Here is a 15,056-nt window from a genome sequence, read left to right on the forward strand (position 1 = left end):
TCCCACAAGCTTGCCTTCAACTCTGGCTCAAGGACACACATGGGGCTTCTTATTTGGAGTCCAGGCACCCCATATTTAAGTTCCTACCTATCCATTTTTTTAAAATATGTTCACTTGTAACAATATATTTTTTTAAATGATTTTATTTTTTTTAAATACACGACAACAGTGGAAGGCATTACAATTCTTATTACTCATATAGAGTGCAGTTTTTCGTATCTCTGTATATAAAAATGTTCATGTCAATTTATGCCATTATACATGTTTTTTTTGCATTACAATTCTTAGTACACATATATACCACAATTTTTCATCTCTGTATATAAGGTATGTTGACACTCAATTCAAGTCTTCATAAATGTACTTTGTATAATGATGACCATCACATTCCACCATCCATACTAATCCCCTTCCCCGTCCCTTTCCCCTCCCACCCCTCTTCCCTATCTAAAATTGATCTCATCCTCCCATTCTCTCCGTCCCTACCCCACTATAAGTCACCCCCCTTATATCAGAGAAAACATTCGGCATTTGTTTTTTTGGGGATTGGCTGACTTCACTTAGCATTATCTTCTCCAACTCCATCAACTTACCTGCAAATGCCATGATTTTGTTCTTTTTTAATGCTAAGTAATATTCCATTGTGTATAAATGCCACATTTTTTAATCCATTCATGCATTGAAGGACATCTAGGTTGGCTCCACAGTTTAGCTATTGTGAACTGTGCTGCTATAAATATTGATGTGGCTGTGTCCCTGTAGTATGCTTGTTTTTAAGTCTTTGGGGTATAGTCTGAGGAGAGGAAAAGCTGGGTCAAAAGGTGGTTCCATTCCCAGATTTCCAAGGAATCTTCATACTGCCTTCCATATTGGCTGCACCAATTTGCAATGCCAACAGCAAGGAATGAATCTGCCTTTCCCCCACATCCTCGCCAGCACTTATTGTTGTCTTCATAATAGCTGCCATTCTGACTGAAGTGATATTGCTAGAGATGATGAACATTTTTCATATATTTGTTGATTGATTGTATATCCTCATCTGAGAAGTGTCTATTCAGTTCCTTGACCCATTTATTCATTGGGTTATTTGGATTTTTTGGTGTTTAGCTGTTTGAATTCTTTAAATACCCTAGAGATTAGTGCTCTACCTGATGTGTGAGGGGTAAAAATTTGTTCCCAGGATGCAGGCTCTCTATTCACCTGACAGATTGTTTCTTTTGCTGAGAAAAAACTTCTTAGTTTGAGTCCATCCCATTTATTGACTCTTGTCTTTAATTCTTGTCCTATAGGAGTCTTATTAAGGAAACTGGGGCCTAATCCCACATGATAAAGATTAGGGCCTACTTTTTCTTCTATTAGACACAGAGTCTCTGGCTTAATTCCTAGGTTTTTGATCCATTTTGAGTTAAGTTTTGTGCATGGTGAGAGATAGGGTTCAATTTCATTTTGTTGCATATGGATTTCCAGTTTTTCCAGCACCATTTGTTGAAGATGCTATCTTTTCTCCAGTGCATGTTTTTGGCACCTTTGTCTAATAAAATTGTGATTTTGTGGGTTAATCTCTGTCCTTTATTCTGTACCATTGGTCTACCGGCCTGTTTTGGTGCCAATACCATGCTGTTTTTGTTACTATTGCTCTGTAGTATAGTTAAGTTCTGGTACAGTGTTACCACCGGTTTCACTCTTCCTGCTTAGAATTGTTTTCCTGCTTAGAATTGTTTTAGCTATTCTGGGTCTCTTATTTTTCCAGATGAATTTCATGATTGCTTTTTCTATTTCAGTGAGGAATGCCATTGGGATTTTGATCGGAATTGTGTTAAACCTGTAAAGTACTTTTGGTAGTATGGTCATTTTGATAATATTAATTCTGCCTATCCATGAGCAAGGTAGATCTTTCCATCAAAGGTCTTCTTTGATTTCTCTTTAGGGTTCTGTAGTTTTCATTGTATAGATCTTTCACCTCTTTTGTTGATTACCAAGTATCTTTTTTTTTTTTTTGAGGATATTGTGAATGGGGTAGTTTTCTTCATTTCCCTCTCAGAGAATTTGTCACTGATACAGAAATGCCTTTGATTTATGGGTGTTGATTTTATATCCTGCTACTTTGCTGAATTCATTTACTGGTTCTAAAAGTTTTCTGGTGGAGTTTTTTTGGGTCTTCTAGTACAGAATCATATCGTCAGCAAATAGTGCTAGTTTAAGTTCTTCTTTTCCTATACTTATTCCTTTAATTTCTTTCGTCTTGTCTAATTGTTATGGCCAGTGTTTCAAGAATTATGCTGAATAGAAGTGGTAAGAGAGGGTATCCCTGTCTTGTTCCAGATTTTAGAGGGAATGCCTTCAGTTTTTTTCCATTTAGAATGATGTTGGCCTGAGGCCTAGCGTAGATAGCCTTTACAATGTTGAGATATATACCTGTTATACCTAGATTTTCTAGTGTTTTGAACATAAAGGGATGCTGTATTTTGTCAAATGCTTTTTCTGCATCTATCGAGATGATCATATGATTCTTATCTTTAAGTCTATTGATGTGATGAATTACATTTATTCATTTCCGTATGTTGAACCAACCCTGGGATGAATCCCACTTGATCATGGTGCACAATCTTTTTGATGTTTTTATATTTGATTTTCCAGAATTTTATTGAGGATTTTGCATCTATAGTCATTATAGATATTGGTCTGAAGTTTTCTTTCTTTGAAGTGCCTTTGTTTGGTTTTGGAATCAGGGTGATATTTGCCTCATGGAATGAGTTTGGAAGTACTTCCTCTTTTTCTATTTCCTGAAATAAATTGAAGAGTATTGGTATTAGTTCTTCTTTAAAGGTCTTGTAGAACTCGGCTGTGTATCCATTCAGTCCTGGGCTTTTCTTGGTTGGTGATCTTTGGATGGCTTCTTCTATTTCCTCACTTGATATTGGTCTGTTTAAGTTGGGTATATCTTCCTGACTCAATCTGGGCAGATCATATGACTTAAGGAATTTATCGATGCCTTCACTGTCTTCTATTTAATACTATTAGAGTATAAGGTTTCAAAATAATTTCTAATTATTTTCTGTATTTCTGTAGTGTCTGTTGTGATACTGCCTTTTTCATCGCGCACGCTGGCAATTTGAATTCTCTCTCTCCTTCTCTTCATTAGCATGGCTAAGGGTCTATCAATTTTATTTATTTTTTCAGAAGAACCAACTTTTACATTTGTCTATTTTTTCAATTGTTTCTTTTGTTTCGATTTCATTGATTTCAGGTCTGATTTTAATTATTTCTTGCCTTCTACTGCTTTTGCTGCTGATTTCTTCTTTTTCTAGGGCTCTGAGGTATCGTGTGAGGTCATTGATTTGTTGACTTTTTCTTCTTTTAAGAAATGAACTCCATGCAATGAATTTTCCTCTTAGTTCTGCTTTCATAGTGTCCCAGAGATTTTGCGATATGTTGTGTCTGTGTTCTCATTTACCGCTAAGAAAAAAAATTTTAATCTTCTCCTTGATGTCTTCTGTAACCCATTGTTCATTCAGTAGCATTGTTCAGTCTCCATGTGATGCAGTATTTTTTATTTTATCATTGATTTCCAATTTTATTCCATTATGATCTGATAAAATGCAGATAGTATCTCTACTCCTTTGTATTTGCTAAGAGTTGCCCTGAAGCATAGTATATGGTTTATTTTTGAGAAGGATCCATGTGCTGCTGAAAAGAAAGCGTATCCACTTGATGTTGGTTGATATATTCTATATATGTCAGTTAAGTCTAATTTATTAATTGTGTTATTGAGCTCTACATTTTCTTTGTTCAACTTTTGTTTGGAAGATCTGTCCAGTGGTGAGAGAGGTATGTTAAAATCACCCAAGATTATTGTATTGTGGTCAATTTGACTCTTGAACTTGAATTTGTTTGATGAACATAGCTGCACCATTGTTTGGGGCATATATATTTCTGATTGTTATGTTTTGTTGGTGTATAGTTCCCTTGAGCAGTATATAATGTCCATACTTATCCCTTTTGGTTAACTTTGGCTTGAAATCTACTTTATTTGATATGAATCTGGAGACCCCTGCTTGCTTCCGCAGTCCATGTGAGTGGTATGATTTTTCCCAACCTTTCACCTTCAGTCTATGATATCTTTTCCTATCAAATGAGTCTCCTATAGGCAGCATATTGTTGGGTCTTTTTTTTTAATATTTATTTTTTAGTTTTCGGAGGATACAACATCTTTATTTGTATGTGGTACTGAGGATCGAACCCGGGCCGCACACATACAAGGCAAGCGCCATACCGATTGAGCCACATCCCCAGCTCCTTGTTTGGCCTTTTTAATCCAATTTGCTAGTCCATGTCTTTTGATTGGTGAGTTTAAGCCATTAACATTCAGGGTTACTATTGAGACATGGTTTGTATTTCCAGCCATATTTGTTTATTTTTGTTATTTAACTTGTTGGTTTTCCTCTTTGATTAATTTTTCTTTTAGTGTACTACCTCCCTCTGCTGGTTTTCATTGTTGTTTTTCATTTCCTCTTCATGAAATATTTTGCCAAGGATGTTTAGTGCTGGTTTTCTAGCTGTAAATTCTTTTTTAACTTTTGTTTATCATGGAAGGTTTTTATTTCATCTTCAAATTATGTATAATAATGTCTCGACCCAGAAGTTATATTATCTCTAATTTATCAGGTTTCCAGTTTTGTTTCATTTTGTGGGTTTTTTTTTTTTTTTTTTGGACTTTATGGGGTATACTGTCAGAAAATGATAATTTCAGAATCAAGAATTAAAAGAATATTAAAACGTGAATAAGAAACTGCTACTGATTCTGAAAATAAGACAACTAATCAAATGCTCTATTTATGGGATATGTGAAGGTAAATATATAATTAAGAAATGAAAATACTATGGAAAATGATTTTGAAAGTTCCCTTAGCATAAACAAGGTTTATGTATGCTAAATAAAGTAAAAACCTAATGTATTTTTTTAAAGTAAATAATTCAATAGGACATCCCTCTAGCAGGGTTGCTGAACAACAAAACACTGAACAGGCAGAACCATGGCATTCACTACTGTCAGAGCTGAATGGTGGCCCCGGAAAGCACATCTATGTCTTAAGTCTGGGAGCTCATGAATGTTCCCTTATTTGGGAAACTGATCTTTGGAAATATTTATGTAAGAATCTTGACAGGAGCTGATCATCTTGGATTATGTGGGTAGACCCAAACCCAAGGACAAGGGTCCTTATAAGAGAAAGACAGAGGGAGCCGTAAATCAGAGCTGAAGGCAATTCACTGTACTGGACCATGAGAGAGCAACTAGAGGGATGTGGCCTCAAGTCAAAGAATGTTGTCAGCAACCAGAAGCTGAAAGAGACCAAGAACAGTTCTCCTCCTGGAGCATCTTCTTAGAGGGATTATTCCCTAGTCTGCATTTAAATTTCAGACTTCTAGCCTCGGACCTGTAAGAATAAATGTGCTTAAGCACCTAAGTTTGAGGTGTTCTCTATGGCAGTCGACCAGAAAATTATACACTTAAATCAATGCCTTTTTTTTTTTTCTTTTTAATTTGATTTGGCAGTACTGGGGATGGAACACAGGGCCTGGTTCATGCTAGACAACTGTTCTACTACTGAGCCACATCTCCAGGATTCCCATCTTTTTTATTTTTTTTTTTTTATTTTGGGACAGGGTCTCACAAATTGCCCAAGCTGAAGTGGAATTTGGGATCGTCTTGCCTCATACACTACCATACCTGGCTGAATCAATGTCTCTCACAATAGTAAAAAGACTCATGTTTATTTTCAATGAATCTAAAATTAAGTGGCATGCACAAAATTTTAAAAATTCATTTTATATATTCCAAAGGAATAAAGAGTAAAGGTATACAGAGTTTCAGTACTAATGAGAGGCTCTGGAAGAACCTAAAAGGATAAACAAGTTATAAATAATAATTTTAATAACATTGATTGAAATGTTTTCCTATCTCAAAGATACATATGAAAATAGGGAAGAACAGATGTCTACCTGACTCCAGTGGGATATCCAAGAAACTTGCTGGAAGCAGATCTTCCTGCCAAGAACAGGTGGTAAAATTCATGGACCTGCTTCCCTTCAGCTTATAAAATTCTATGCAAAAAAAAATTTCCTTTCAAACCTAAAATTAAAAGGCACAGAAGTGCCATTTTTAAAATATTTTCTAACCTGGGCTGGGGTTGTAGTTTGGTGGTAGAGCATTCATCTAGCACGAGTGAGGCACTGGGTTCAAACATCAGCACCACATAATAAATAAAGGTCCATCAACAACTAAAAAAAATCTTTTTAAATATTCTAATCTAAAAATGCTTCTTCAATGTGTATAACCTGATGAGTTTTATTTAAAAACTTATATTCTCTTAAATCACTAAAATTTCCTTCTGAAATGAGTCAACAGTATTTTAGACAGAATAAGAGGACCACCAACAGCCTTGTAAATGAAGACTGACAATTCAAAGTTTGTCCAAAAAAAAGCTAAAATTTTAATCAAAACATCTCAAAGTCAATGGTGAAAAATAATAGATTAAAAAATAAAAATAAGCTGAAAGAATGTCCCTATAAATCTTTTTCCTTTTTATATTTGAAGTTAGCTATTTATTCCTTTATTGATTTATTCTTAGAGAAAACCATCAATAAAATATTATAAGGTAGCCCTGCTTACACAGGACACCCAGATTTTAGAAAAAAACTAAAACATTCAAAATACCCTGCTTTGTCACTAAACAGCAAATAATGCCTCCAGAAAAAATTCTTGGGTCTACATTTTTAATAACTGTTCATAAACTGCCTCTGATGATCAGTGAGCAATTACACTTAGGATCCGTGACAAGCTTTATCAAGGGACACTCATTAAGTAAAATTTTGAATTACACAGAAGACATCCTTTCATGAATACATGAAGATTATGAATGGATATTGGACCCTTTTACTAGAAATAACAGGGGACAAAATCAGTAAGTTAAATGTTTTAAAACCATTTGCTAGACTGTCCCAAGAATGACACATTTTAGTCAGCAATACACAAGGTAAAGCGTGTAATTTCAGAAATACTGTGAAGTTTTACAATAATTTAAATAAATAAATTGCTAACACAAAAGACTCCAATGTCTTATTCTACATTACACTGTGTGGAACACACTATTTTTTAGACAAAAGTAAAACAACCCATCACAGGTAGAACAAATTTTCCAAAAAGTGACTGACGTGTTCTGAGTTGTCATTTGATGCAAAATTAAAAACTTAACCATGATAAAACCATACTTTTAAACTGAGTGAAGTAAGAGCCTGGGGTGAACTGATCATCCTTAATTTGTGAAAATTTTATGTGAAGTCCATTTTAAAAGTCAATTTCCAAGAAACTATGATCTGGAACGGCGATTTTTCTTTCTTTCCCAGAAACGCTTAAAAGATACTGATTTAAATGGAGACCGTGGCCTCTCCTAGTTTCCTTCCCCACAAATAATCTCCAAGTGCAGCAAATTCAATAAGAAATCAATCGTTCAACTGCAAATCCAATGTAGCTGCCAGCTGACTACAGGATGGAAAAAAAAGAAATGCAGAAAGACTGGAGATGAAAGTCTCCGGGCGTCCCCACCTGACCCCCAGGAGGGATGGCGAGGGAAGGCAGGAAGAGGCTAATAGGGCACCCAGAAGAACCAAGAATCCAGCTCTTCTTTGAAACTGAGAAGTAAAAGGACAATTCACATGTTTAAGATACTTCACATATTTTAAGATAACTAATGTTGTTAAGACCGTCTACTTTTATTGTTTTGCAAGTTTAATCTACAAATCCCATCTGTATGAGAAAGAAACTAACAGGGAGAAAGCAATCAGACCCACATTCAGACCTAGTCAAAGTTGGCAAGAGCAGCTGTGTCTACAGTAAGGCTTCTACCGTAACAAATGTATTAATTTCCTAACCCAGCTCTCACTTGCTCTGGGGAAGAACGCAAAACAGAGTTTTATTCATCCTCCAAATGGTAACATCAGTTGCAAGAGGTCCTTTTAAAACGCACTTCTGAGTGAAAACGGATCCTGTTCCAACACTATCACCTTCTTGGATGAAAAGCCAAAAACACCGGCCAAGTGCTTGCCCTACTTAAAGTGTTCATCTCACCTACTGTGCCAGGCACCAAGACAGAAACACCAGACTGGGCAGGGGGCGGGGACGCGGGCGGGGGCGGAGGACCCCTCTGCAGCCTGGGAACGACGTTACTACCGCCCCCGAGAGACCTCGGGGACCTGCAAGGAACCTCAGAGTGAAAACGAGAAACTTCCCCCGCCCGTGGGAGGATGGGTGCTAGCACGTGTTCTTGGGCTGGACCTGCCAAACCCCGGGGTGGGGGCTCAGGTGGAGGCAGCGGCGCCGCGGGGCCAAGGGGCTCACCTGCACCCCGGTGTAGTTCTCGAAGAAGAAGAGCACCGTGCTCTGGTAGACCCAGTACAGCCGGTCGTCCACCGCCTGGTAGATGCGGGCGGGCAGGAGGGCGGACAGCAGCCGCCAGACCCCCCAGGCCAGCACGTAGGTGGGCGCCGAGCCCAGGAGCACGACGCTCGGCAGCAGGTAGCGCATGGAGTACATGTGGAGCACCAGGGACAGCAGCATCTTCCCGGTTCGGCGGCTGGGGCTCCGCCTGTCCTCCCCGCCCGGCGCCGGGCCTCAGCCGCGGCCGGCGCGCGGCCAATCACGGCGCGGGGCCGGGCGCGCCGCCGCCCCCTCACCTCCCAGGCCCGGGCCGCCGAGACGCCGAGCCCGCCACCCGCTCCCGGCCTCCGTCCCCAGCCGCATGGGCCGCACCGCCGCCGGGGCGCCGACTGGGAGTGCGGGCCGGCGCGCTGCTCGTGGCCGTCGCGCCAGGGGACGCGTGGCCCTGCGGAGCTCGCAGCTCAGGAGCGGTGACACCCCTTGACCCTCGCCCGTCACTAGGTCCCCTGCCGGGGAGGGGCTCCGCGGCAATAACGCTTCTTCCTATTGGCCACCCGTCACCCTCGTCCCCGCCAGGGGCGTGTCTCTGCCTGGAAAACCGCCCTCCGATTGGCCAGTTCTCACTGACGGTTGAGTTGAAACTGCCGCCCGGGTGCGCTGGGGGCGGGTTCTCGCCACTGCGCATGCTCCCCCCGCTGAGTGGCTGCAGAGGCGCCTAGGGAGGCGGTGACGGGGAGCACCCGGGGCTAGGTGGGTGTGGGCCGAGCGGGGGCTAGCGCCCGTCTGCCCCTCGCTGGACCTTTGCCCAGCTGGTTTGAGCGACCCTCGGGCTGCCTGGAACACGCCCTCCTGCCGGTACGCCCGGGGGTCCCTGGGTGCTCCCTGCCAGCCCCTGGAGGAGCGCAGCCGCCGAGACGCGCGCGTTTGGGGAGCCCCGGGAACGCGCCGGACCTCGTGTGTGTCGCGAACGTTTGTCCAGCGCCCTGTGGGAAGTCAACGAGACACACTTCGAATGGTGATAGTGGTTGTTCCGAGCGCTATCGAGGTCCCTGCGCGGACGAGTGGCAGGCGGCTTTCGGCCTCGTGGTCTGCTAAGGCCAGGCAAGGGACGCGCACCTCCTCGGCGTTGCCCAGCCAGCGCGGAGATGGGCTGTTCCCGTCGGTCTCACTAGGGAGTTGCAGGGTTAGGCCTGTCTGTCTTCCATCACAGGAATGATGATAATGGCATGTTTGTGCGTACGGAACAGGATGTTTCCAACAGTTGATTTTATATTAGACCTTTGTAGATTTTTTTGGAGCCTCATATTTTTGTGTGTGGTGCTTAAAGTCCTTACCTACACTTGGAGAATCTATAAAGTAAATGTTTTTGTAAACTGGGGAGGTGATAGACAAGCATCCACAGACCTTGTAGATCCGTCTGCCCTAACAAGTTGAGACTAGACTTCCCTTCATTAGGAAAATGTATAGAGACAGGCTGTCTTCACATTAGGATCTATAGTCAAAAGTGAATAAATGTGTCTGTGCAAATATGTTAATTTGGGGGAGTTATCCCCTCTTTTTTTCCTCTGTTTTCTCCTTTTCCATCCAGACTTCTTAATCATCAACTCACATCCCCTTTTCTGCTTCCTCATCTTGAGTTTTGCTTAATCCCTTTTGGTCAGAGTCCATTTTCCTTTTTCCACGGTTGCTGAAATGGTGCTGCCTTTTTCTTTTTTTTTTTTTTAATCGTAGATTGACACAATATCTTTATTTTATTTATTTATTTATATGTGGTGCTCAGGATTGAACCCTGTGCTTCACGCATGTGAGGCAAGCGCTCTACCCCAGCCAGAAATGGTGCTTCTTAAGGAGCAGACTGCTGGGCGCCTGGTTGACACTGGACACACTGATTCTTCTTTGTTCCTGGTGCTGCTTTTAACAGGGATCCACGTGGGATAGAAAGGGGGAAAACAGGGTACCATGGGAGCATATGTCACGGAGAGCTAATTTAATCTGGGGGCATAGAAGACTTACCAGTGAAGTGATACAAAAGATGAAACTTTAGGGTGCTGTTAGCCAGACTGGAACTAGAGTGAATTTGTACCTACCCTGATTCATTTTAAATAAAAATATTGAGATAGAGAAAATTTTACCAAGGATGGTGCTAAAGTCAATAATCCTACGTATTGATTCCCAGGAGATACTGGAACCCACAGAGCCCCTGACAAAGTGAAGCAGAGCATTCTGCCTGAGAGATCTGATGTCTCAGCCCAAGTTGAGAACAACGTATTGAGTGGAGGTCGGTAGCTGAGAGAGTGCTTATAGTGGGACAAACTTAAAAAAAATTTAGATGCTCACTGAAAGAATGCTGCATATTCCCCTAACACATTATTGAGTTGATATTAAAGGGTTTTTAAATTATAAATTTAAATAGTTACAAAGGAAATAGATTCTGATGAGTACCATTTTGAAAATAAAGTGGCTACAAAAATCTTAGATGGACCTGCAGGTCGTTAGTACCATAGTGAATTTGTACCTACCCTGATTCATTTTAAATACACTGAAGCCTTTTACCAGTTGGAAAGTTTGCCCTGATCATTATTCTCCTGAAAAAATGCTTTTTATTCTTCTACCACAGGATTCTATCTTGGTGGGATATGCTTTTAAACATCAAAGTCATTGATGAAAGCATATCATCAGAGTTCTGAGTATCAAAGTTTCTTCTGCATTCAAGCATTAACTTTGTTAATGTCAAATGGTATGTCAGAATCTGATAAAGGGGGCCAGGATTGTGGCTCAGCTGTAGATTGCTTGCCTAGCATGCATGAGGCACTGGGTTTGATTCCCAGCACCACATAAACATAAATAAATAAATAAAAGGTATTGTGTCCATCTACAGCTAAAAAAATTTTAAAAAAAAGAATTAAAGAAAATCTGATAAGGACTTGCAAGTAAGAAAATGTATCAAAATGCACCTCAGCGCAGCCTTTATTAAAAGAAATCATCAGGCTCTCTCTTGTCCTCAATGTTATTCTTTCTTGCTACCTGAGGAAGGTGCAATACAGTGTCATTTGCAGTGCTCTGGGTGGGAGCGGGGCCATTGTCCAGCACAGGTCTGGCCTCCAGGACTCTGCTCAGGTTCAGCGGTCAGGAAGGCTGAACATCTGACAACTAGGTTTTACTGCATCTCTAATCTGTATTTTCAGGGATACTCACAAACCTACACCAAAATAAGAGCCATATAGGATTTAATTGCAAAAATATTAAGATAAATGTACTATAAAAATATCGAGATACAGAAAATTTTACCAAGGATGGTGCTAAGGTCAATAATCCTACTATTGATTCCCAGGAGATATTGGAACCCACAGAGCCACCTGACAGAGTGAAGCAGAGCATTCTGCTTGGGGGATCTGAGGTCTCAGCCCAAGTTGAGTTGACAGGAAACCTGTGGCCCTCAGGTGTATTGTAAATCGGCCACCCTAAGTGGTAACAGAAAGGTGCTATCTGAAACCAGTACCCTTAGAAGCCAAGGAAAGCGGCTGGTCTGAGTGAAAGAATGGAAAGATCTTGAACTAGGATAACTTTTATCTACTCACAGCTCCCATCACATTATCTCCCTCCCCCATTTTCCTTAACTCTTTCAGAAATAGTGGTTATGAGGAGCATCCTGACCTCCGAAGGCTGCTGGCACCTGGGTTAACAGTGACATCCCCAATTCCCCTTTACTCCTGGGGCTTCTTTCTGGTCAGTTTCCACGCAAGCTTTTATTTTTCCTTTTATACAAATAAAACAAGAAGACATTCTTGTTCTAAAAGATTTAAACAGTAATCTGTTTGAATATTGAATGAAAGTCTTTCACTTACATCCAGTTTTCTTACCCACAATTTCCACTGTGTGCTTTTCTAGTTTATGCGCAGAGGTTTGGCAATCCCATGCCTCTGTTCCCCTCTTGAGATCACTAAGGCTTTCATTCAGATAAGCTCCCTCCTCATGGCCCACCTGCTTTGAGAGGAAGTTGACCCTCCTGAGGCAGGGCAGGATCAGTCTAGTGCTTGCAGTGGGTCCCCACCCCCAGCCTGGACCTTGAGCCTCTCATGCTCACCAGGGTGCTCTCAGGTAACCTAAGGTACAGAGTATTTTTGCAGTGACACTGAAATGCCATTTACCTTTTCACTGGGCTGAATTTGCAGTGGTGGGTAAACTGCAGTGACCCCAAACTACACTAGTGCCACCTGTTCAGCACCACAGTCTCAGGGTGAGAAACCGAAACCACATTTCACTAGATGATAACCTTGATGCAGCAGTACAAAACACGAAATAGATCTCAACCCCTGGCTACAGATCTTGCGGTATTCCCCATGGCTGCATGGAGTATGCCGGAAGTGCTTGGGAGGCATAGTGAAAACATTAGCTCTCTGGAGGAAGAAGCCTCTAGGGCAGGCTGAACTAGCCATTTTGTATGTGGAATGTCATTTTTATTTGAAAGAATATCTAGCAGATAAACTGTGCTTGTCCATTTTGTCAAAAATGAACAATAGGATACCGTTTAAGGAAAACAACAGATAATAACTGCCAATAGGATTTTCAAGTGAATATTTGAATTTTGGAAAAAGTATTTGCTCCCAGGAGTTTGACACCTTCCTACCACTTGAATTTTTTTTTTGGGGGGGGGGGGGCGGGTAGAGGTACTAGGGATAGAATCCAGGGGTACTTTATCACTGAGCTACAAGCTACATCCCCAAAATATTTTTGAATATATTTTTTAGTTGTAGATGGACACAATACCTTTATTTTATTTATTTATATCGTGCTGAGGATCAAATCCAGGGCCTCACGCATAGTAGGCAAGTGCTGTACTACTGAACCACACCCCAGACCCCCAAAATATTTTTTATTTTGAGGCAGGGTCTTGCTAAATTCCTAAGGCTGCCCTTGAACTTGGGATCCTCTTGCTTAGCCTCCTGAGTAACTGGGATTTATAGGTATGCACCACCATATCCAGTCCACTAGAACTTTTTTAAATGAGATGTGTGATGATAGTAATCATTGTGATTTTTCAATATTGTATGATGAAATGTGTTGACATTTAGATCTGTGTAACTCATCAGAGATTTTTCTGAATACTCAACACATGGTGTTTAAAACATTTGGGTAAATGATTCTTTCCATGTATATAATAGACTACTGTTTTGGGGGGGATTGGGGTACTGAGGGCACTTAACCACTGAGCCACATCTCATCCCTTTTTTATATTTTATTTAGAGATGGTCTCACTGAGTTGCTTAGGGCTTCACTGAGATGCTGAGGCTGGCTTTGAACTTGCAATCCTCCTTCCTCAGCCTCCCAGCTACTATGGTTATAGCTGTGCACCACCGTGCCTGGCTAGATTAGTGGATTTTAACATAACAGTATGAAAATTTCATTAATGTAATCTCAAAATCTATGTTACTTAATTAAAAAGACTACCAGTTCCTGGCTTTTAGTGTTGCATGAAATGAGAAGGGTCCCATTGTCTGAAAAGGCTACTGAAACTCTTCAACCAAAAACCAACCTGGCAGCAGACTGAATGGAGAAGCAGATCCAGAGTCCAGCTGTATTCATTTGCACCTGAGGCTAAGGAGATGGGCAGTAAACAAAACAGTGATACCTCCTGACTAAATGTTCTGGTTTTGAAAATATAGTTAATTTTTTTAATAAAAACATCAGTTGACACATAACAGGTTATTGATTCTTTTTTTTTTTTGGTACTGGGGATTGAACCCAGGGGCATTAAACCACTGAGCCACATCCCCAGCCCACTGTTTTTTGTGTTTTTGTTTTTGTTTTTGAGATGAGTTTTGCTAACTTTCAGCAGTCCTCTGCCTCAGCCTCCCTGGTTGCTGGGATAACAGTGGTGCGCCACCACACCTGGCACCATTACTTTTAAAGGAATTAGTAAGTGCCGTGGTACAGGAGGTCTGTTTTTGAACAAAGCTGACATCCAGAACACTGCAGAAGGGAACAAGAAACCTGATGTGGGCCTCAAGCTGCTGAATTAAGTCAGCCACAAGCTACAAGAGCAGACAGATCTTTATTGTTAACCCCTCTTTGCGGTGGGTATTCCTTTTATCATCCACCCAGCCGCCCCCACTGGAAGCTGAAAGACTCTTCTGTAGACGCCCCTGTTCCTCACCTGCTGGACCCACACAGACACTAAGGTGTCCATTCACTTAGTCAGGAATGACTGAGCGCTTACCCTGTGTCACCAGCCCCGATCTAGTCAGGAAATAGACTAGGCAGCTGAGGTCCCCGTTTTAGTGGGAGTTAGATGTCAGTGATGAAAGGCACATTGTACAAGACATATTGGGTCACAGGGCAAATAGTGAATTCAAGTAGGGTGATGTTAAGGAGTGGCACCCTTAAATTGCCAGGCCAGGAAATGCCTCTCTAAAGAGGGGACATTGACATTAAAATGTTGAGAGGAAGCAAGCCACGTGAGGACCCAAGATGAAACATTCCATCTGAGGAAACAGGACGCTCCCAGGACAGCACGCAGTCAGAGAGCATCGGCTTGCTCTCCAGGGGCGTGACTCCTCATCCATCTCGGCGCTTCTCTTCCCACCCTGGGTTCGGTCCAGTAGTAAATTCCAGTGGTTTCACC

At 41.4% G+C, this 15,056-nt stretch overlaps 1 protein-coding gene across 2 annotated transcripts in view; it reads right to left on the reverse strand.

Moving 5' to 3' along the window:
* AGPAT5 (1-acylglycerol-3-phosphate O-acyltransferase 5) overlaps window positions 1-8,935 on the reverse strand; it is a 65,151-nt gene extending 56,216 nt beyond the window's left edge. Inside the window, exon 1 of one of the 2 annotated variants that reach the window (XM_081269416.1) lies at window positions 8,396-8,935. In XM_081269416.1, coding sequence (XP_081125542.1) covers window positions 8,396-8,614 — 219 coding nt within the window. In that variant the 5' untranslated portion in view covers window positions 8,615-8,935. The remainder of the gene's footprint in view (window positions 1-8,395) is intronic. The other variant, XM_081269415.1, reaches the window with a different exon arrangement.
* Window positions 8,936-15,056: the final 6,121 nt, after the last annotated feature.

This window comes from Spermophilus citellus (genome assembly GCF_964194105.1).
Source record: "Spermophilus citellus genome assembly, chromosome: 16".
Lineage (NCBI taxonomy): Eukaryota > Metazoa > Chordata > Mammalia > Rodentia > Sciuridae > Spermophilus > Spermophilus citellus.